This window comes from Euprymna scolopes, chromosome 15, assembly GCF_053919585.1.
Source record: "Euprymna scolopes isolate OS-2025 chromosome 15, ASM5391958v1, whole genome shotgun sequence".
Classification (NCBI taxonomy): Eukaryota; Metazoa; Mollusca; class Cephalopoda; order Sepiida; family Sepiolidae; genus Euprymna; species Euprymna scolopes.
The window spans coordinates 101,603,187-101,625,270 of NC_136496.1; the positions used below are offsets into that span (position 1 = coordinate 101,603,187).

General features: G+C 34.3%; 1 protein-coding gene across 1 annotated transcript in view; it reads right to left on the reverse strand.

Annotated features, from left to right (window-relative positions):
- The window catches only part of LOC145294046 (uncharacterized), a 111,286-nt gene extending 110,491 nt beyond the window's left edge, over nucleotides 1-795 (reverse strand). The window contains exon 1 of the mRNA XM_080141035.1: nucleotides 1-795. This exon is cut by the window's left edge and continues 113 nt beyond it. Coding sequence (XP_079997161.1) covers nucleotides 1-341 — 341 coding nt within the window. The 5' untranslated portion in view covers nucleotides 342-795.
- Between the last annotated feature and the right edge of the window lie 21,289 nt (nucleotides 796-22,084).

The window sequence follows — 22,084 nt, forward strand, 5'->3', positions numbered from 1 at the left end:
CATTTTTCAGAATTGTCATCCTTTTCGGTTCCAGCGAGAACCACAGCAAAGTTGAGGGTCGACTTGTCAACTCCGAGATGTATTCGTCCGCTTTTCGCTGTCCTGTTCTCACACTTCTCGTAAATCAATCCATCGCTAAGCAGGGGTAAGGAAAATATGACGACCCAGAAAAACAGGAAAACTCCCAGTGTTTTCCGAGTAATGTTTCTTCCGTTTACAAACGGGGGTGTTGTCGCCGATCGCACCTGTGTCGTCGTCGCTTCATCGCAGCTCGTTGTCAATGGGTTTCCTCTCGGTACAGTGAATATTAAAGGCCCAATCCGCGTACGACGTTTATCCATTAATCCACAAAAGAAGGCCGCAAATATTTCGGGTTATTTGTATCGATATGATTAAAACTCAGTTTTTTTTTTATTATTTATTTATATCATGAGAAACACACAGTAGTCATCGCACGTTTGTGTTGTTATCCGGGTCTTGTGAAGTAGAAAATAGTGAGAAAAATGTGGTCTGTAGACATAGTAGGACGTTCAAAAAGAAAAGGTGTGTATATATATATATATATATGTGCGTGTGTGTTCAGGGTATTTAGATGGCTTTTTGTGTATTTTCCTTTTCTGTTAATTCAAACTTCTTCATTGGATTTTTGGAGTTGAAGGTTGTACTTTTTTTTTTGTTTTGTTTTTTGTTTTTTCAAAGGTGTAAAACACTTTCCCGTAAATAACGAAATTTATTTTCTGTGGTAAGATTTCTTCCGTTTTTCTTCCTTTCCTTCTTCGGGTTATTTTTAACTCTAAAAGGAAAAGACAGAGCGAGCGAGAGAGCGAGAGAGCGAGAGAGAGAGAGAGAGAGAGGCATGGGTGGGAGAAGGGATAGAAAGAAAGAAAAGAGAGAGAAGTGGAGTGTGAGATTGGTTGACACAAAAAGGCTTCAGTCAAGTGGAACCATTGGTATTTTGTGTTTAGTTATTTGTATTGTTTTGCCAAGTAAACTCTTATAGACTCGCCATTTGACACGATATATATATATATATATATATATATATATATATATATATATATATATATATATATATATATGTATATATATATGTATATATATATGTATATATATATGTACATATATATGTATACATATACATATATATATATATATATATATATATATATATATATATATATATATATATATATATATATATATATATATATATATATATATATATATATATATATATGTGAAACACATAAGTCAAAATCAAGCCGAATCAAGTTAGCAAATCTTGCTCGGACCAAATATTGCTCATACCGATATCCTTTGAGTTAGTGATTTATAACACTTGGATAACACACGACTTGGATGGGGGTCCCTAGCTTTCAGCCCTTAACCTTCGCATCCTGACCGATTGGAAGTCATGATCACTAAACATACATTTCTACCCCTAAGGCATGCACTAGTTTGTTCTTAACCAGGTAAATACTTACTAACTACAGTCTGTACTTAGATTTACAGCTATCTATATTACATAGCAATAGCTGTCTCTTCCTTAGCTTTGCAATGTTAAATACAAAACTGAACCGATACTCTGTAACGCAAAATACAACTTCCTGATTTATAAACGAAAGCTGAAGATATTCTCATTAGAAATGGAAACCTACTTAATACCCATAACCCCCATACATTCGCATCTACTGGAAATCTCCCCATATAACTATTTACTGTATTATACATAATGTAGACGCCATAGCGTATAATTTACTTCCACCTATACTGTATTGCACTTATCAGAAATGACGTTACTTGTATCTATTGAATATACATATTAACCCTTCTGCCATCTAAAATATCCAGAGCTTGTACAACAATTTTTAGTTAATTCGTAATATCAAGCCATTCTGTAACGCATTATCCTATTCCTAAGCCAACATAAAAATAAAAGGAAGAAAATTTTATTATATTTTACTTTTATTTTTTACTTACTTATTTATTTATTTATTTTTATTTTTCTCAATTATAAATTTAAAGGAAAAAAAAAACATTAAGCCATATTAAATCCTTCCAACAAACCTGTTTGACAATATAGATGCTTCCACTGCATGAACTCTTACTCCCTTCTCCAGTAAAAAACAATGAAATAGCAATGTCCCATAATCACTTTGAGGAGTATAATTTCTCAGTAGATATATAACCTTTATAAACTAACCCAATAACAACACTAACCACCCTCGCGGGGTTACAGAAATACCTGGATTAGGACCCTGGCGTGGGGCAAACCCTCTCAGTACTGATGGACCCGTAGATCTTCCCAGGTCATCCGTTTAGGAGAAGAAAAACTGAAGTTAAACCTAAGGGGAGGAAGGCCTCTCCAGTCTTGGATGACAACCTTCTTAGAGCTGGTGACTCAAACAAATTACCGGTCTGCAAACCTAAACTGCTTAAGGAGTAGATAGGCACTGTCTATCGCCTGGCTTCCATACTCCTTCTTTGTCTATTAGCCATGCGTAGAGGTTGAACCACTGGGAGTCGACAGAAACACTCGGTGGTCGATCTTGTTTCCTTACTAGGGCAATAAACGCCGTTTTCCCCACTCCCAACACATCCCATCCCTTAAACTGGGCACTTGGGAGTGCTTGAATACCGTAATGCCAGTGCAATCAGATTGAGTTGACCATCATCTGATGGGTTGAGGGTACTGGATAGACAGTTCCTGGCTGCTGTTCCCGACTGGTAGTACAGGTGCCCTAACTCTTTGGTAGTGCTTAGAGCGGCTACTCCATCAACAGTTGTATAATATCGGGATGTTTGTAGTGCCATGTCATGCATGGAAAGGGACCCTGCACTCATTCCCGGTGGGCTATCCTGAGGCCACAACCCTAGTAGATGGAGGGACAGCTGATGGTCTGCCTGTGTTGCATGTCCTGTATTCTGCATAACCACTTGCTCAGCACCCCTTACCTAAACTGAAACTCTTAAAAATAAAAATCACAGTACATTAAAAAATTACGTTAAAACCAGGCCAAAACTCAAACAAAACCAACCTGTCTTCTCCCTTGAGGCTCGCATTTACAAACATCCGTGGGCTTAGAACTAATTTAAATGATGTTGAAGCATTTCTCCTAACAAACCCCCAGGATATCTTAGCACTGTGAGACTAACCTACACTCCTCCATCCCCTCTAACTACTTTAACATGCCTGGATACCTCCAACTCTATCGTAAGGACTCTGACAGACATATTCATGGGCTTGGAGTCTACATTCGAAACACCCTCCCCTTGACTAGAAAAGCTAAACTAGAATCGGATGATCAAGCCTTTATGTGATTCAGACTTAACATGCAACATAATATTAGCTACTTTTATTTTCTCTACCTGTCTCCCTCGACCCAGGACTGTACCCTAATAAACAAAGTAAGTCTCTGACAGTATAGATACAGCACTTTCCCTCGACACTAGCACACAAGTGCATGTATTTGGCGACTTCAATGTCCACCACAGCAACTGGCTTGGATTTTCTACTTACACAGACGCAGCTGGTAACTTCTCTATCACAGATGGTTACGTTTCCAACCCGTTTCCCAGACCAACAAGAACAACATGCATCACTTCTAGATCTGTTTCTGACTACAGTTCCCGATGACTGTGTAACGAATGCCCACAGCCCTCTTGGGAACGCCGATCATGCAGTGGTAATGGTTGAAATCGCCCTAAACTCTAGAGCCAAAACTGAAAAGCCACTGCTCAAAACAATGAGATATTATAAAAAGGCTGACTGGGAAGCCATCAGGGACCTCATCAGTGATGCTCCATGGCAAAATATCTTTTCACTTCTTGCTGAACATTGTGCAAATGAGACCACTGAATGTTTCAAAGCGGCAATTGAAGCACATATTCCCACACGCAAATTCTATAGCAAACCTCACTCTCCCCAATGGTTCACTTCAACTTTTGCAGCTGCCATAGCACAAAGGCAGCATGTGTACCGCAAATTTAACCGACATAAGTTTTTTTTTGTTTTTTTGTTTTTACACAGTGATCACCACTTATCAAGGCCCGGAAGCCACTCAGGGATAAGGGTCATTGCAAGTAGATTACGTTAGTGTGGAGATTTGATGAAGTGTTTACTTAAGGGGGCGGTTCATTAGGAATTTGTTAACGTTGGACTTGAACACATCCAAGTTGTAGTCCGGTGGGAAGCAGGCAGACGGAACAGAGTTCCACAGGCGTGCAGTTCTAAGAAAGAAGCTTTGTTCATGGAATCCGTGTTTTGATTTAGGCACAGATAAAGAGTGGGGGAAACTTTTGACAGTGGATTCAGCTAGACGGGTGTTTTTCGTGAAAGATTGGCGAGGGGGGACCAGAGATTGGAGTTCAGACGAGCACCTGCCATGGAAATAACGATAAAACAAAGATAGGCTCGCAACGTCTCTTCTGTGGGAGAGAGGTTGCAGGGTAGAGAAAAGGGCATCCCCCACTAAGCCACAAAGTCTATTTTGTACTCTGTCAAGGCAGGATAGGCTGTTTTTAGCAGCTCCTGGCCAGATATGGCAACAGTATTCCATCCTTGGACGTACTTGGCTTTTATATAGATAGAGAATTGCATCAGTAGTGAGATATCTTCTCGAGCGGTAGAAGGATCCCACCATCTTTCCAGCGACCTTGGCAACAGACTTGATGTACGTGTTCCATTTCAGATCAGGAGTAAAGGTCAAACCCAGAAGCTTGTCAAAACACGGGGCCTCACCCAGACGAGAGCCATCCATCACAATTGATGCCAGCTGGGGATCAGAGCGTTGATGATGTAAGGATATGAGTTTGGTTTTGGATGCATTAAAGGTAACCAGCCACATCTTCTCCCACTGAACCACGCGCTCGAGATCAGAGGATAGAGAATCAGAGAGAACTTTGTCATTTACAGCCTTTGATGTGTTGCCATAGATGGTCGTGTCATCAGCATAGATGTCAACGAATGATTTAAGTATGTGTTTAAGGAGGTCATTGATGTAGATTAGGTAGACAGTTGGGCCCAGGATTGACCCCTGAGGGACTCCAGCATTTATATTGCAGGCCTCCAATTTTTGTCCATCTACCACTACTCTTATGAGCCTATCGGAGAGAAATGATTTAATGATTGAGAAAACAGACAGAAGTACATAGAAGCCAGAAATAACTGTAAGAAAGAAATAGTGACAGCTAAGAGAGAATTTACTGAAACCACCAAAAAACGCATCGAAGCTCAGAAATTAGGAACCCGAGACTTCTGGAAAATCTACAACAGTGTAGTAAATAATGGGCAATCAACAATTCCCCCACTATCCAACAATCATGAGGTTGTTTGCTCTGCAACTGAGAAGACTAACATGCTTGCCAGACGGTTTACCTCCAACTCCACAGTGGACTCTGCTAACCACCCCTCCCTGACTTTCCTTTGTGGACAGACGCCACACTAGACGATCTGAAAATCACCCCTGCTCAGGTGCATGCTATCATAAGAAAGCTTGACACTGCAAAAGCATGTGGACCTGATCTCATCCCGGCTGTGCTATTAAAAAAGTGCACCGCCAAAGTAGCCCCAGTTCTCTTCAAACTTTACAACAAATGCCTTAATGAATCTTGCTTTGCTGCCTGCTGGAAAACTGCTTCTGTAGTGCCAGTTTTCAAGAATTCTGGCAAAAGAACTGACCCAGTAAATTATCGCCCCATTAGCCTCCTCCAACTTTTTGCCAAAATGTTTGAGACCATACTTAACCAAGCTCTAGTCCATCACCTTACAGATGCTAAACTTCTGACTGACGAACAATATGGATTTAGGCAAGCCCGTTCCACAGCAGACATCCTAACTGTAATCTCAGAACATATATACCAGTCACTGGACAAAGCAGGGAAGGGTAGAGCGGTAGATCTAGATATATCTAAGGCTTTTGACAGGGTATGGCATGAGGGTCTTCTCAAGAAAATCAGATCATACTGCATCACTGGAAGAATACATAACATCATTAGATCCTTCTTAGATAACAGAAAAATCCAGGTTGTCCTTGATGGTCGTACATCTAAACAATATGATATAAATGCGGAAGTGCCTCAGGGGTCTATCTTTGGACCTCTGTTATTCCTAATATTCATAAATGACCTTCCTGATAAAATTGTCTGTGAGATGGGTATGTATGCTGACAACACCACGCTCTATAACAGACACGACAGGAAAACAAATGAACACATATCTAAAGAAATGGCAGAAACACTAGAGGAAGACCTCCAATCCGTAGTGCAATGGGGACAAAAATGGATGGTCACCTTCAATGCTGCCAAGACTAAACTTCTTTCCTTCAATAATTACAAAAAACCTTCCCTACCGCCAATAGCAATGGCCAATGACTTTTTATCTGAAAGTACATCTTTTAAACTCCTCGGCCTAACGTTTACAGGAAACATGAATTGGAACAATTACATTGAGAACATTGCCAGGACCACTGTGAAGAAGGTGGGTTCTCTCTACTGTGCTAGAAAACTATTAACGCCTGAAAGTATCCTATACCTCTATAAGACCACCATTCACCCATGTATGGAGTACTGTTGTCATATTTGGGCTGGTGCATCTGTCACTAGTCTCTCGTTCCTAGACAAGGTTCAAAAGAGAGTCGCCAATCTGATAGGTCCTGAACTGTCAGCTAAACTTAAGCCTCTGTCACATTGACGAAATGTTGCATCCTTCTGCCTTTTCTACAAGTACTTTAACGGTGAATGCTCTCATTAACTGCAAGCACATGTGCCCCCTCGATGTAAATACCCCTGACAAACCTGACAAACAGCTAAATCCCACCTATTCATAGTAGAGATCCCTAGATGCCAGAGAGCCTTCTACTCCAGTAGTTTCTTCCCCAGAACAGCTAGACTTTCGAATTCCCTTCTGGGTCCCTGCTTCCCCGACTGTACTAATATGCAGAATTCAAGTGTAACGTGAACCGACATCTTGCTGCCCAACTCCCTACTCAGTACCCCTGATGCTTATGTCCCTGATAGTAGCCCCCCCCCCTACGACAAAGTGGCAATGTGCCTTGTTTGGGGTGAAATGCAATAAAAAAAAACAATAATAACTAAACGAATGAATCTGAACATTGGATCACAGTTTTATGGATCATCCTATCATAAGGGAACCTGTATGTCAGAAAAAAAGTTACACGGATTACAATTAATATCTACCTATGCATTTATCTAATATATATATATATAATGAAAATATATTAAACTATAGCATTAACTCTAGGCGGGTTTAAACGTCTTCCTTCGAAGGAGGAAGTTCCTATGGGACTATGAAATTTACAAGCGGTCTCCAGTCACATGTATATCTCCGTTAGGAGAGATGACGACGTTGGGTTATTGAAACTCTGTCACGAAGGTGTTGAAGTCCTCCTACATGCAACGACTTGAACGTTGCTTGACTTCGGTGATCTAACGAAAACCGGTGTGTCAACGCGATTATGCGATTATGCGGTCTCTATCTATCTATCTATCTATCTATCTCTCTTTTATATATATATATATATATATATATATATATATATATATATATATATATATAGGTACTGTAAGCATAAGTGGACATAAAATTGGTGCAAAATCGCTCTATTCAGGAATTTAATATTTAATCAGCTATTCTTCTCGTATACATATTTAATGAACGACAATAAATTCATGACCAAAACATGTTGGGCAAACCAGGCATACCAAGTAAGGTTGGATTGAACAAGAATTGTCCATATCATTATCGACTCCATGAGTGGTATTTTGGAGGGGGGGGACTTTAATGTTAGAAAATATATAATCTGAAACTTGGAGGCTTAATCGATATGACAATAAAGAAGTAAATCAGTCACAAATATACTCGAGTCCTCAATCTAAAATTAATATTTATTTTCATGACGAAATAAAAAAAATCATAAAACTAAACATAATTCATCAATAAAATAATTTCGTTACGTCACCAACACCATCATCCTGAGTGAGGCTGACATTCCTTCTATCACTGCTACTGTTGCTCAACGCCAGCTCAGATGGACCGGTCATGTTGTCTGAATGCCGGATCTCCGTCTCCCAAAACAGATTTTCTACTCTCAGCTTGTTGAGGGAAAGCGTGCCCAGGGTGGCCAAAAGATGAGGTATAAGGACAACATCAAAGTAAATTTAAAGCGGTTTCACATGGACCTTGAGACATGGGAGGACGTGGCTGGGAGCAGGTTGGCATGGAGGAGCGCTGTCCATGAAGGTGCTGCGCTTTATAGCAGTGACCTAAATCAAGCTGCTGAGGATAAACGCAAGCACAGAAAGGACAGATTATCAACCAGACACATCCAACCCCACCCCACCACCACTACCTTTATCTGCCCAAATTGCACAAGAAAAATTGGGTCTAGGATTGGGCTCTATGCTCACCTGAGGACCCAAAGAAGCCACAACGGAGGACAGTCTTACTCGGACACGAGTAACCGCCGATGATGATGATGATGATGATGATGATGATGATGATGATGATGACATATGTGAAGCACTCGTTGAGTGATCTCCATCAATTCGCTGTTTTAATACCTCATTATAATACAGCTTCTTATTCCAGTAACTTCTTTCCAAGAACTGTAATGTTGTGGAACTCTTACAATACTCATTGTTTCCCTCTTACCCAAAGCCTTAGTGCTTTCAAGGCTAAGGTCAATAGACATCTCCTGTATTTCAGATACTCATCATTCATACTTGTTGGCTCCTTACATCAAGTGGCTTCATGTTTTGCCTAGAGCGATTTCCATTAAAAATATTATTTTACTGAACAAAATACTACAATAATTAAAGACGAATAACATAGAAGGTATTAAATATGATATACATATTTGATGTACAACACAATTAATAATAGTATTTAAACGATATTTTAGTCACCTCTAGTGTAATTGTATTTTACAAACATTGCAAAGAATATTTTCAACACGAAATATGACCAGTTCTATGAAAAATGATTAAAAAAAAACAATTCCATCAATGATTTTACTCAATTCGTTTAAACATAGAACGGACATAATATTTATTTATTTATTTATTTATTTGCGGATTGTTATCCTCATCTTCATAGTTGTTGTTTTACGACGTTTCAACCAACTATTCCTCTGGACTTCGACAGATGGTTAACCGCGACGGGATAGAAATGCTGAGTCTCTTTACTGTATCCTCAGTAAATACTGAGAATGGCATTTTATTATTGTTTTACTTTTAAACTACACACACACACACACACACACATATATATATATATATATATATATAGTTTCAGCAATATATATATATATATATATATATATAGTTTCAACAATATATATATATATATATTTAGTTTCAACTATATATATATAGTTTCAACAATATATATATATATATATTTAGTTTCAACTATATATATATATATATTTAGTTTAATTTATATATATATATATATATATATATATATATAACTACTTAATTTACTCACATAAAATTAATATACGAAAGTATAGATTTGTGTGTAAACTTTAAGTATTTACTTCAAAAGTGCTCAATACGTAGGTAGAGCTAGTTAGTAAGTTATAAAATATAATACTGAAGAGTCCTAGAGTGGATGAAACACGGAATATTCAGTATAGCTTAATCGCCATATATATTTTATAACTTACTAACTATATATATATATATATATATATATATATATATATATATATATATATATATATATATATATATATATACATACATATATATATAGTTTAAACTATATATATATATAAATATATATAGTTTAAACTATATATATATATATATATATATATATATATATATATATATAAATGCAACTTTGTGTGTGTGTGTGTGAGTTCGTTCCTTATAGACTCCGAAACGGCTGAACAGATTTTCTTTTAAATTTACAGAACTTTAATGTATAAGTCTGAGAGTGATGTAAGTTAAGTTTTGTCTCAGAATAACCCCGATAATAATCGATAATTAATAATCGAAACCGTTATTTTAATTTATCTATCATCGGTAAAGCCATTTTTTCCATGTCGTCGCTTAGCAACAATGATAGAACAACGGGCCATGAAAATTCTACTGTGGGTAAGTTAATAGCATATTTTTTTCTTCTTGCATGATGTGATCTGTAGGTTCAAGCCCACACGTAAATTTCTTAATGTTTTTTTTTCGTTAACTGGAAAGAAGTTTATATAAAATAATTTTATATAAAAAAACAAAACAATAAGTTCTCTAGAGGGCAACGTAGAATAACATATATTTTAGACTAAGTTACTGCATGGAGGCATGTGAAGCTTTCTCCTGGGCGATTTCATGGATTTCGATGACAATAAAAATATAGGAGTGTGAGATATTCGTTGGTTATCATTCAATCCCGAGCAACGATAGATCTCCCTGCTCGTAAATATACAGTTTTTACTATATATATAATATATATAGTTTTAACTATATTTTAACTATATATATATATATATATATATATATATATATATATATATATATATATATATATATATATATGGAAATATTCTTTATTCACTTATATTTCCTTTCTATATATACCAATCCTTATTTAAGACAATGTAATTACCAAGCATATAATGAATAAATGACAAAAGTATTCGAAATTTCATGATGTTGACCATCTTATAATTTATTCCTTTAATTCAATTGAAATTTACAATTCTTGACAGTATCTGTTTCGTAGCACAAAATTAATCACTTAATTATTATATCAATCAGTGAATCTATTTTGCTCTTAACTCATCAGAAGAAATAGCAACAATCAATCCACCAAAGAAAATAAAATGCGTTTGGACATGATTAAAAATCCGAAAATTGGAAGAGAATTTTAGCTTGTTTTTAATAAATCTAAACATAAAAAAGAAAGCAGCGAAGTTTTGGCTTTTTTTTTTTTTTTTGCTAATTTTTTAATCATGGTTTTGTTCAAATATATGCGAGCCACCAAGAAGTAATGCTGGTGTCATGTGTGTACATGATGTAACAATTTGACGTAACGCTTGTTTTGCAGACGCCATGTTGTATAATATGTGTGCTTCGTTTTAGTTGAAGGCTTAAAATCTGGAAAAAAAGACTTACAGTGGAAGTTGCTTAGGAAGAAATCATTATTTTCAGAATCTATGAATCGGTAGTGAACATTATTTCTATGAGTTTATGATTCAGTTAATAAGAATGACGGGGCAAAACAAGTCTACTGTGTGTAATTTTATGCGGTATACAGTGGGGGTGGTGAGAACAGTTATGAATTAGAGGGGAAAATAGGAACGTCCCTCTAATGATAATGGCGATAGGATGAATTGTAGGATTTTATTATAAGGTCTAACTCTGTCTATAATAAATTTGTAAAGTTTTATAATGTAGTGGATAATAGTCCTGGCACAATAAATTTGTATGTGGCATCCGTTGTTGCGAACCTATGGTAATTTTGTCCAGAGGGGAATTTCTGCAATCAAAATATTGCATACAGGATATATATATATATATAGTTAAAAAGTAAAACAATAATAAAATCTTATATATATATATATATATATATATATATATATATACATATATATATATATATATATATATATATAGTAATATAATATATATATAATATAATATATATAATAATATAATAATATTATAAACATATATATATATATATATATATATATATATATATATATATATATACTAGCTGTACCCTGCCATGCGTTGCTGTGCTCAATTTGGTGTAATGGAAAATTCTAATAAAAAGAGAAAATGCATGTTTCTTATATTCTTAGTACAGTAATCCACTCCAAAAAGTAAAAAAAAAAGGCGAAAATGAAAAAAAAAACGGTACTCTTGCAAAATTGGATCTGGATACCTGGGAGTTACCGTCAATCATGGTTTGGGCTCGACCAACATTCAGTGGATTAAGCCGAAAGTTGCTAAAACGTTGAAACGCTAAATAGAGTTTTTTTTTATTGTATTCAAAAATGTGAGTTTTTAATTAATATTTGGGTGAGGGGGAGGATTCCAAAAAGTTGTCCAAAAACGAATAAATGAAAGCAAAGATAAGGTAAATTTCGTTTCTACCTAACTGGATAATTTTTAGTGTTTTTATTTAATGTAAAATGTTAAATCAGCTCAAAATACTCTGTGTTTATCGATGTATTTGAAAAAAGACGAATAGTCGTGGACACTGTTGAATACGTTAAGTTTGGGAAAATCAGTTAAAAATTATACAAAACAGTGTCACACACCCACTGATTATATGTTATAGTGACATAGGCTGGCATATTTGGTGGGTTTCTGACAGTATTTTGTATAGTTTTTTAGTTTTAAATCATTTTCCCAAACTTAACATCATCAACAGTGTCCGCCACAATTTGTATTTTTCAAATACACTGATAAACACTGTTTTTCGAGCCGACTAAACGTTACAGTAAATAAAACGGGTTTGTATTACTAAACACAGAAACGAAAAAGTTGTTGGAAAATAAATATAACAAATAAATGTTATCAAAGGCAAGATAAGTTACTTTTCTACCTAACTGGATAAGAGTTTAGTGTTTTTATTTAGTGTAAAATGTTTAATCGGTTCGAAAACATGTAGTGTTTATCTGTATATTTGAAAAATACAAATAGCGGCAGACTGTGTTGAACAGTTAAGTTCGGGAAAATTAGTTAAAACTAAAAAACTATACAAAATACTGTCAGGAACTCACTCAATATATGTTACCGTGACATAGGCAGACATGTATTCGGTGGTTTTTAACAGTATTTTGTATAGTTTTTTTAGTTTTAACTCATTTTCCCAAACTTAACGTGTTTAACACAGTCTGTCGCCATTTGTAATTTTCAAATATAGCAGTAAACGCTGTGTTTTTCGAGCCAAATAAACATTTTACATTAAAAAAAACTAAAAAAAAAATCCATTTTGGTAATAAAGTAACATATCTTGCCTTTGATAATATTTGTTATACATTTATTTTTTGACAACTTTTTCACATCGATATGTACAGTAGTAAAAACCCAATTAGGTAGAAAAGTAATTTATCTTGCCTCGCAGCTTACTTGTTATATATTTGTTTTTGCAAATTTTGCGATTTCCGTATTCAGCATAGTCGAAAACCTAAAGAAGTTGTCATTTAAAAGAAAATTGTGGAGGTGGACCTAATCTAAAAATTTACCGTTTTTTTATTCAATTGTAAGGTTAAAGTACAGAATAGGTACAAAACACCCTCTTCTCCCCATGTTAAGAATAGCTTTTTAAATGATACCGCTATTATTTCAGCACGGATCAATAAGTGCATGAGTCCCCAATTTCTTTAATAAAGAAAAAGCATTCATATTTTCTTATATAAAAACAACTTCTGTAAAAAAAAAAAAGAAGCAAAAACGTGTACTTTCAATTTTTGTTAAAAAAGGTTTTCTTTAAAAAAAAAAACAAAAAAACTATGGTACCCCCCCCAAAAAAAAAACATTAATCGGTACCTATTTACTATGCCTCCTCACGGGGCAGAGTTAGACACCAGAGTCGTTTTTTAGCGTGGAGAAAAGGTACAAAAATAAAAAATTGTCTCAGTCGTGAAGGACTGATCCTCCACCGAAAGAGATCAAGAAATGGAAGTGCAGCATCTGAAGATAGATACTACACTTTGATCTTGGCTAAAAGGCCAAGTTAAAACATTAATCGGTACTCATGCAGAGAGTGATCCGTGCTGAAATAATAACGTTATTATTTAAAAAGCCATTCTTAACATGGGGAGAGGTTTTGCACCTATTCTGTACTTTAACCTTACAATTGAATAAAAAAACATAATAAAACTTTAATTAAACGTGGAAATACGATTTAAAAAATAGCGCGGATCACTCTCTGCATTAGCACCGAAAGTACAGAATAGTTAGAAAACATCCTCTCTCCCCATGTTAAGAATGGCTTTCTAAATAATAATGTTAATGTTTCAGTACTGTTCCTTGTCTGCTTAAGTTTAACTTTTGTTTATTAAATTGTTAGGTGAAACTACAGAATAGTTACAAAACACCCCTATCCCCATGTTAAGAATGGATTTCTAAATAATAACGTCATTATTTCAGCACGGTAACTTCTCTGCATAAGTACCATGTTTTGTTTATTAAATTGTTAGGTGAAAGTACAGAATAGTTACAAAATACCGTCCCCATGCCTTTCTAAATAACATTATTTCAGCATGGTATTTTCTATGCATAAGTACTATCTATTTTTGTTTATTAAATTGTTAGGTGAAAGTATAGAATAGATGCAAAACTTCCTCCCCATGTTAAGAATAGCTTTCTAAATAACGGTATTATTTCAGCACGGTACTTTCTCTGCATAAGTATCGTCTTTTGTATATTAAATTGTTAGGTGAAAGTATAAAATAGTTACAGAACACCCCCCCTCCCATGTTAAGAATGGCTTTCTTAATAACATTATTTCAGCACGGTACCTTCTCTGCATAAGTACCATCTTTTGTTTATTAAATTGTTAGGTGAAAGTATAGAATAGTTACAAAACGCCCTCCCCATGTTAAGAATAGCTTTCTAAATCATGTTATTATTTTAGCACGGTACTTTCTCTGCATAAGTACAATGTTTTGTTTATTAAATTGTTAGGTGAAAGTACGGTACTCATGCAGAGAGTGATCCGTGCTGAAATAATAACGTTATTATTTAAAAAGCCATTCTTAACATGGGGAGGGGAGGGTGTTTTGTACCTAATCCGTACTTTAACCTTACAATTGAATAAAAAAAAAACATATAATAAAACTTTAATTAAACGTGGAAATACGATTTACAAACTAGCGCGGATCACTCTCTGCATTAGCACCAAATATTATTTAAGCACGTTACCAATCCGTAAATTTTCTTTTGGGGGAAAAACTGTACTTTCACCTAACAATTTATAGTGTTAATAATAAAAAAAGGTCATATTTTCTTATATCGAAAAAAAAAAAACCCCAAAAAACGACTTTGAATCAAAAAGCAAGCGAGCAATTTTTTTTTTGTTTAATATAATAAAGAAAAAATTTTTAAATTAAAAAATTGGAAGAATTATGTTTTGTTTTGTTTTTTTTTACTTATCGAGTAAACAGAAAATGAAATCTTCTAATTCGTTTCGTCAAATCGTGGTGTATGAGATGAATTGAAACGGAAGTTCAATTCTATCAACAAAACAGGTTCGCACTTACGAAAAATATTTTTATTTTATTTAATATTTTTTTTAATTGGCGATGTTAATTTATTTTTATAACATAGAAACATCCCTCGACTCTAAAGATGGGTTGTCTGAAAATTTCAAATAAATTGGTAATGTAGAAATATGGTTTTATCGACTTTGAACGAACCAATAATTACATTTTTATATATATAGATTAAAAAGAAAGAATGGAGATAATGAATATATATAGTTACATAAGGTCAAGGGTGTGAGTTCCATATAGAAACGCTGTTTTAATTTGAATAAAATAAAATACGCATCAAGTGCGCTTAAAAGCCAAATCACAACGTAATATTAAGAAAATAAAAAATATTTTACTTGTTTGAAATTTATAACATAAATATATTTCGGAGCTATACTCTATCCTCAGTATGTTGTTTTCTTTCGTTTCTTTCTCTTCTTCCTTGCCAGGTTGTAAAGTTGGAGAAAGAAAAGTCTGTTTATAAAGAGCCGTGCGTTGTATCTCAGTGGTTGTATTTTGAAATGTTCGAACTGTGTGTAGGCAACGCGAGAATAACGTCAGGGTGTGAGTTCCATATAGAAACGTTAATTTAATTTGAATAAATTAAAATACGCATCAAGTGTGCTTGAAAGCTAAATCACAACGTAATATTAGGAAAATAAAAAATATTTTATTTGTTTGAAATTTATAACATAAATATATATTTTTATTTTTTTATTTTACTAATATTACGTTGCGCACTTGATGCGTATTTTATTTTATATAGTTACATATTTATTTTTAACAATTCTCAATTCAACAAAAAACAGAAATGAATCCATTAAGGCCCTCTTATTAAAAATTATAACATTGAGAATTTATTGAGTTTAAATTTGTAATTACGAATAAAAGACGTTTTAATACTTTTTCTTTTCTCGGACTATATATATAAAAAAATTGCGCGGGTTCCTTTTTATGAAAAGTTCGATTATTCTAGCATATTTATAGATTTTAAACGTGTTTCTTCTGATCACATGCGTAAGCCTACATGTATTTTTATTCGAAATTTTTGCCCATTTAATAATATTTGACAAGAACAGAACATAAAACCATTAACGCTTACCACCTCTCCTGGATATGACAGGAAATTGCATTCGATGATGTGAAATGAATTTGAGAGATAATATGAGTGTAGAGTTACGTCTTAATAGCAATTATTGTCAGGATCACTTTGTCCTGAAATGGTCGTCCTTATCAATATTCTATAGGTTAAATAGAATCGATCGGATATATGTGTATATATATCTGAGGATATATATCTGATGATACAGTTAACACACACACACACATACATACATACATACATACATACATATATATATACATATATATATGTATATATATATATATATATATATATATATATATATATATATATATATATATATATATATATATATATATATATGAGGATATAGTTTCATGCCATATATTGGACAGAATCTATCCAATATATGGCAAAATATGTTATCATCGAACCAGTTCTGATGTTTGCGAATATGCAAACCGATGAAAGCGATGAAGCATAGAACACATCCCCGAGACTCTTCCATGCGCCTTAATTGTCGTCCGTTATCTCAACTGAATGGAGAGAATGTTCGACATTATTCCCGTTTCCCAGTAGTTTTCAAAGTCCCAGTAAAAATGCATTAATGGCAAGGTTAAAGCTCCTAATGTCAACATTTCCAAGATTGTTAACATTTGGAGCATTTCTTTGCCAGACGAAAGGAGGTATTACTTTAAAGATGAGCATGATCAGAAAGAAAGCAAGTGCTATGAAAAGAACGTATGATTAAAATGTCCGTTAAGTCCTGACAGCTAGAAATTATGTAATCGATCATGTGGCAATCCTTGGATTTGGGATGCATCTAAGAAATCTTACGCTGGTTTTTCGATTGAAAGTAAATGTTAGTGATGCTAAGGCCAAGGACGCAGACTATTTGAGTTCATTCAACCAACTCCATGATGTTTTAGTACTCCTTTTCAAGTTACCTTTCAGCGCCAACTCGTGCATCGAAGTCACCCATGAAGATAAGCTTGTCTCTATGCTTGGCCTTAGTTATGCCATCACAATAATAAAAATCATCCTTTTCTTGCTTTGAGTTGGTCACTGCTAGAACATAACAGCTCAGCAAGCAGCATAAGTGTCGTTCTAGAAATTCCGTGTCATGATTATAAATTTAAGGCTGTTTTTTTTTTGTTTTTTTTGATAGTTTATGATTTATGAAAATTAGAAGACAAATTTGTAAGATAAACATTATTTGTTGAAATATGGAAAACAAAAACAGATTTTGATAAATATGGTCTGTCAATCAGAAAACGAAAACAAATTAAGCATTAATATCGAATAGCGAGGACGTCCTATGTTTTGATACCTAATACCTCTCCTACAGAAAGCCCACTGTATACAAAGAAATAATTGTGAGAGACATTTATGAAAGCGAGCAACATAGAAAAACAATTTTGTGTCGATTCTTCATTTGTAACCAAACTTACGGAAGAAAATACTTTTTTAAAATGGCAAATTGGACACAGATATATATTTTTTATATTTATTTCATTATACGTTCATATTGATCCCGAGGATCAGATAGTTGCGTGTTCTATTAGTTTGCAATATATGTTTCTAGTTACGACTATTAAAGAGCATGTATAAGGAGATGACTCATGGAGAGGTATAGAAAATAATAATAAAGTATATGAAACGTAACGAAAGTCAATATAATACCAATAATCGTAGAAGCACTAGGAACAGTCTCGAAAAATCTAGAGCAAAGCAAGAGGAAATTGGAAGAAAAGAAGAAAAATGAGATCATACAACAGACGACAATGATTAAAACAATTGAAACCGTACGGAAAATCCACGAATGCGGAAACCAGTGTACATAATCTACGAACACTTGCCAGCCACATTGAAGTTGTAATAGAAATAAAACAAAAACATGAAAAGAAAATCAGGTGAACTAAAAGAACTAAAACTGTAAGAAATAGCATAAACTCTCCCACTACCACCATCAACAAACGAAACACGCACAATGTATAGCACCAGCCTCGACTGATATCACAAAAATGGTTGTAAAGGCTCAAGAAGTATGAATAGCCTGAGGTGAGAGAGCACCAACCAGACATCTACTGCAAGAGTGCTGATAGTACTGAGAAATAGGCGAGACTTATTCATACTTAAATCTCAGAGGCGACGAATGATCGTTGCCAAGGAGAAATCATGGTAAACGACTATTGCAATAACACTAAATCATTTGCAATGATTATTGAAAGATGGGAGCAAATACTGAAAATTTTGGAAGACTTATTTCCACTCAGACTCCAGGGAACAGCACTGATTATTGACAGTGCGTAATCATTGCTGATGATCTGTGCAAGATATCCTAATGAGTTCTTTAATGAAAATCCGACCAAACAAGGCGCGAAGCCACTTGATGTAAGGAGCTAGCAAGAACAAAAGATGATTATCGCAAAGACAGAAGATGCCTATTGATATTGAATTAAAAGAAAACTAAGACTAATAAAGATCTTGGACCAAGGATATAGGTAGGAAGAAAACAATCACAAAAAAAAGGAGTTCCACAAACCTGCAGTTATTGGAAATAAGCTACTAGAATAAGAAGCTGTATTACAATGTTGTTGTTAATAACAATGCTAGTAAGGCAATAACTAGTTATAGCTATGACAATGACACTATCTGTCTTTGTTACTAAAGTGGGCCACACAAATGTAGGTTAAAGATTGGAATTCAAAGTTGAGGTTGTTTTGATAGGTTATGATTTATGAAAATTGAAGACAGATTTGTAAAATAAACTCTAGTTTTTTTTTGTTTTTATTTTTGTTCTTGTTTTTTTGGGGGGGGGTTGCAGGTTAAAAAAGAATATTTAAAACAAATACAGATTTTGATAAATCAGTCAAACGGGAAACGAGAGCAGATTAAGTATCGATATATATAAAAAAAAAGTATTGAATTGAATAATACGTGTCTGTCGTCAATAATATTACGAAAAAAGAATACTCTTTCTTTTTCAGAAAAAAAAATCGTGTATATTTACTAAATATTCTTTAAATAAACAAAACGAAGACGTCGCTTATTTATTTATTGATTTAAAATTGTACCAATTAATCCTTTTTTTTCTAAATAAATATTCTCGCTCACTTTTTACCGTAAAATTAATAACAAAATATTTTGAAGTAAACAAATTTTACTTATTTAACATATTTAGTCAACATAAACAACATAAGGTTTTCTTAGCGGTGTCAGATTACTCACCAATAAATATACTTATCGATAAAACGATCTTATTTTTTTAGTCTATGAGCGCATATGAAAATATCAGCAGCAACCGAAGGATAAATGGCTAGCAACAATATCAGCGCCAGCAGCAGTTAAAGCACGTATGTAAATTAGCAGATGTATGCGAGCTTGCGTCACAGAAAAGAAAAGAAAAATACTCTAGTGGTCGGAGGAGAAGCAAAGAGCGCGCCGGGAAAGATAGATGTGCAAAGTCGAAGGTGAGAAATGGCCAGCGTGAGGTCGGGAGAAAGAAAAACGTCTGGTGAGATGGGCGTATGGCCCCCGTGATGACGGCGATAGACTTTTAACCTGGTGTCGAGATAGCGAGTTTTTTTTAATCTCATGGCAAACGAAATAAACAGTTGAAAAAAAAAACACACAAGAAAAGTGCATTGTTTGCAAAGTAGCGTTATGAACTGCCTTTTGCTAAAAAGCCGAGCATAATTTATTTATTTATTTTTGTTTGTTTGTTCCTTTGCGACGATACCAGACGGCGTGGGGATTCGAAAAGGGTTGGAACTGTAACGAACACAGTTCGAGCACAACGGCCATGTTACAAAATTACAAAGCCAGCAATTGCCAGAAAATAATAACACTCTAGCTGACAGTTAATAATTCAAACATCTCGGCTGAACATTAACAGGTAAAATGTGTTGGTACAAATACATAGAAGACATTGCCAAGGCTGCTGCGAAGAATGTGCTCTCTCTCTCTCTCTCTCTCTCTCTCTCTCTCTCTCTCTCTCTCTCTCTCTCTACCGCGCTAGAAAAATTCTCAGTCTTGGCAGTATACTACATTACAAAGTTACCATTCATTCATGTATTGAATATCGTTGCCACATAGGGATCAATGCAGCAAGCACTAGTTTCTCTATTGGACGGCGTTCCAAAACAGGCCCTCAATCTGTAATGGGTCAACATTGCCCCTTAGACCTTGTTTCCAACGAACTAGTAGCATTTACACCCCCTCCCACAACGTAAATATCTTCGGCTAATTCTACAAGCAACATAATCCGATGACTTCATTGTAGAGATTCCTCGATGCCATAGAGCTTCTACTCTGATGGTTTCTCCCCTTTTATTATAATTAATAAGATTTTATGTAATATTTTGGAATTCTCTCTTTCTTTCCTTTTTTTCCCCAAACGTGAAACTCAACTATTATAAAACACACTTTTTTCTTTTGCCCTCTGACTCAGATCAATACGTAGTATCTGTTCGGCCCAATTATAGTGCAATAATATTGTGGAGTGTGTGATCATGGTGGATGTCCATGGAATGGAAATATATCGTAAATTCCTACAAGGGGTTTGGAAATAGACCTCGCTATATTTCCAAACTACACTACCCAAAGTACTTAGATGAGTATAGTTGGTGCTTCTTTTTATATATATATATATATATATATATATATATATATATATATATATATATATATATATATATGTGTGTGTGTGTGTGTGTGTGTGTGTGTGTGTGTGTGTTAAAAATAAATGTTTAAATTTCAAAATTTCAACGATATTTCTTGTGGTAAGAGTTGGCCATATGGGTTTGTTTTTTGCTAATGGAGTCAAAGATGGATTCGTAGCCGAGTTCAAATCTCCCGACCGGCGGTAATCGTGACCCATGCACTGATGATTCCCTAGTGTCTGTAGATATTTAAAAATTATTATAGTAATAACTATATATATAGATGTTATTTGTTTTTGCGATACGTTTTGAATGAATTCAATTATTTACGAAAGTGCATTTTTACCTAAATGCGGGTTGTGAATAATTTTCCCTTTAACCAATTTGGTACTCCCACATGGGGAGCGGTATATATATTGTTTTTTTGTTTTTAAATTTGTGACATATTTCTATTCTATGGAGGTAAGGCGCGAACGAACACCCCATAATTTTATCATACCAAATTTCTTCAAACTGAAACAATATAATCAAAGTATACTTACGCAAATAGATATGAAAAGTCTTTATTAAAGTTTATGCCTATTTCCATTCTATGGAGGCCAGGTGCGAACGCAGACCCCACAATTTTATTATACCATTCCTATTTAAGTTAAAACATACTTATCAAAGTATTATTATGTACATCTATATCAAAAACACTTGTAAACGTTTTTTTTTAATTTAACTTTTTTTTATTTTCATACTTTGTGGACCAGGCGCGTGTGCAGACTCCACAATTTTAATGAATCATCATTATGCCAGATCAAACATACCCATTCCTGTGTCTCGATACATCTTCTATCATTATATGTGATCAGTTTTATATAATAATCAACCATATAGGAGCCTATTCGTGACCAGACACACAGACGTTCAGCTTTATATATATATATATATATATATATATATATATATATATATATATATATATATATATATATATATATATAGTTGATATTTTCTAGAGGTGAAACAATAAATGAATATTTAGCGAGGTTCATAAAAGAGTGCTCAATACCGAAGTAAGGCAAAAGTAGATTCCACGCTCTGCTTTTGTATAAGCA